We start from the raw sequence: 2,772 nt of genomic DNA on the forward strand, positions 1-2,772 counted from the left end.
GAACTGCAACTGCTTTCTTAATTAAGTGGTAGAGGTCCTCAGGGAGATCTGGAGCAAGTCCTTTAGACTTAAGGATTCTCAAGATTTTATTACCCGTCACAAAACGGACTTGGGCAACACCATGAGAGTCTCTCAGGATCACACCGATTTGCGAGGGAGTCAGGCCCTTCTTGGCCAGTTTGTAAATCTGCTCCTTCACGTCGTCAGACGTCAGCTTCAGCCATGTGGGGACACTGCGGCGATACGGCAGAGCAGACTGGGACAGGCCCTTCCCAGGAGCATGCATGCGACCCATGATGGCGGCGGTCTGGAAGCAAAAAAACAAGCAGGTGTTCTTTGTGACAGGATTGTGTCTCCTGGTATTCAGTGCAATCAGTCAGTATGGTCACAGTCACTTAGCGAGTCACTTAGCAGCTCCCATGGTTTCTGCAATGTCCCCACTGTCAGAGACCATCCTCCTTCTCCTTCGCCTTTCAGTGGACCTGCCTGATGTGGTGTGGGGTGCATGCGGGACAGTGCCAGCAGGAACCACCGCTGGAGTGGGCTGATGGCCTCTGACAGGAAGGGGCAGGGTGCCCAGGCTCCGAATCCTCCATTCCAGCCTCCAGCCTCGGAGGCCCTGTGGGCGGCTGCTGCCCCCTGCTGGCAGGAGGCCCCGGGGCCTTCCTGATGGGGCTGAGCTGGGCCTTGGTCACCTGCTGTGGGAGTGACATGGCAGCAGCGGTGGCCTGAGGAAGTGTTGCCCAGGTGACCCAGGCTCCATAGGGTCCCCATGGAAGGTGGCCAAGCAGCGACCAGGGCCGCCTTTCCAGCAGTGTCAAGGCCCCTGGGAGCCAGGGCCCTGCCTGTGTGCCTGGGAGCAGAGGTGTCACAGTGGCCTCCAGCCTGAGTGGGCTCCACACAGCTGTGCCAGCCCTGCATGGTTAGTGAGTGGGTTCCGGGAGTGTGTTGGGCCAGGCACCTGGGTGAGGTTCTGATGAAACCTGGCCTGGCACACACGGAGCACTGGCTCCAGCCCTAGCGCTGTCAAGCAAGCAGCTGCTCGTACAGGGCTCTAACCTGGATGGAGAGACATTCTTAGGCTAGCCTGGCACTCAGAGATGCTGTCTCAAAATAGAAACTAAAAGGGGGTGTGTAGCAGAGGAGAGAGCTCCTGGGTTGTCCTGGTGGTACAAGAATAAACAAATAAGGGCCAGGCAGTACTTATGACACTGAACTATTTCCCCAGCCCAAACCCACACTGGTCTGGAACCCACTATGATCCTCCTGCCTCAGCCTCCTAGAGCTAGGATTACAGGCATGCACCACCATTCCTAGCTGATACTCTGCTTTTTTCTATGGCTTCTGAGAGGAAGTGGAATATCCAGGCAGAGCAGGCCACTCAAAAAACAGCATGGGACACCTCTCCCTCTCTATTGGGGCTGGGTCCAAGGGAAGACTCATCCATGTGGGAACCTGAATTTATGAAAGAACCATAGAGGGCTGGGGAGATGGCTCAGTAGAATGAGCGCTTCCCTGGCAAGCGCAAGGGCCTGAGTTCAATCCCTGGTTCCGCAAAAAAAAAAAAAAAGAACTCAAAAGAGGAATTACGTGTAGAAAGGTACAACAAAAATAAAAGGAAAACAAGAACTTGAGGACTGGACAATGAGGAGTGGGCAAGGAGAAAAGCTGGGAAACATGACAGGGGCAAAGTCATGCATTTGTATGCACGAGATGGGTGGGGCAGTGATCCTGGGGGACATCAGCAGGTTTTTGAGACTTGAGGTTGGCTGGTGAGATTCTCACCCTGACTAATTGTACATGCTGGTGCCTGCGAGCCAGGCGGCTGCACTGAGCATGGTGATGTGTAATAGAGGGGTCACACTTGGAGTGCCTGCCATCCTGGTCTTCTAAATATGTACTTCTTGTCATGACATGACATTTATTGCCACAATGTCTCTCAAATAAAGGTTTTTTTTTCTTTTTTTCTTTTTTTTTTTAAAGGGTAATAAATGAAAAAAAAGACACAAGAATAAGGAAAAAAGAATAAAGATTTCTAAACACTTGTAAAAAAAAAAAAAAGAATAAGGAAAAAAATGTCACAGGTCTGTCCTGTTACAATTCTGTATATGGTTAGATTTCTAAATTTCTTTGTAAAAATATATAAATGCTTATTTCTACTTTATTTATTTATTTATTTGTGGGGGGGCAGCTCAGCCCACCAGGGGCATGGCTGGCTGGCATGTGGTGCTGGGGGGATTGAACCGAGGTCCCTGTGCTTTGCTAAGCTTGTTCTGAGTAGGTGCCTTAGACCACTGAGCCATCTCACCAGCCCTTATTTCTACTTTTTAAAAATTATTTTTCCTTCATATTCTGTAAGGACTTAAAGTTCAACATATCAATATTTGATGGAGGGGCTGGTGAGATGGCTCAGTGGTCTAAGGCACCTACTTAGAACAAGCTTAGCAAAGCACAGGGACCGCAGTTCAATCCCCCAGCACCACATGCCACCCAGCCCTGCCCCCTGGTGGGCTGAGCTGCCCCACACACACAAATAAATAAATAAAATTAAAAAATATATATTTGATGGAAAATACCTGTTCCATGATATGCCAAAGATGTTTGATATTTAGACAGATAGGGTAAACTGAACTGCATATATTTATTTATTTATTTATTTACATTTATTTATTGTGTGTGTGTGTGTGTGTGTGCGTGTGTGTGTGTGTGTGTGGCCAGCTCAGCCCACCAGGGGGCAGGGCTGGCTGGCATGTGGTGTTGGGGGATTGAACC

The 2,772-nt window shown here is 49.6% G+C and overlaps 1 protein-coding gene across 1 annotated transcript in view; it reads right to left on the reverse strand.

Moving 5' to 3' along the window:
- LOC101568954 (40S ribosomal protein S13-like) overlaps positions 1-300 on the reverse strand; it is a 5,626-nt gene extending 5,326 nt beyond the window's left edge. Inside the window, exon 1 of the mRNA XM_023716916.1 lies at positions 5-300. Within this exon, the coding sequence (XP_023572684.1) occupies positions 5-295 (291 nt within the window). The 5' untranslated portion in view covers positions 296-300. The remainder of the gene's footprint in view (positions 1-4) is intronic.
- Positions 301-2,772: the final 2,472 nt, after the last annotated feature.

The sequence above is a fragment of the Octodon degus genome, unplaced genomic scaffold (assembly GCF_000260255.1).
Source record: "Octodon degus isolate 3935 unplaced genomic scaffold, OctDeg1.0 scaffold00050, whole genome shotgun sequence".
Classification (NCBI taxonomy): domain Eukaryota; kingdom Metazoa; phylum Chordata; class Mammalia; order Rodentia; family Octodontidae; genus Octodon; species Octodon degus.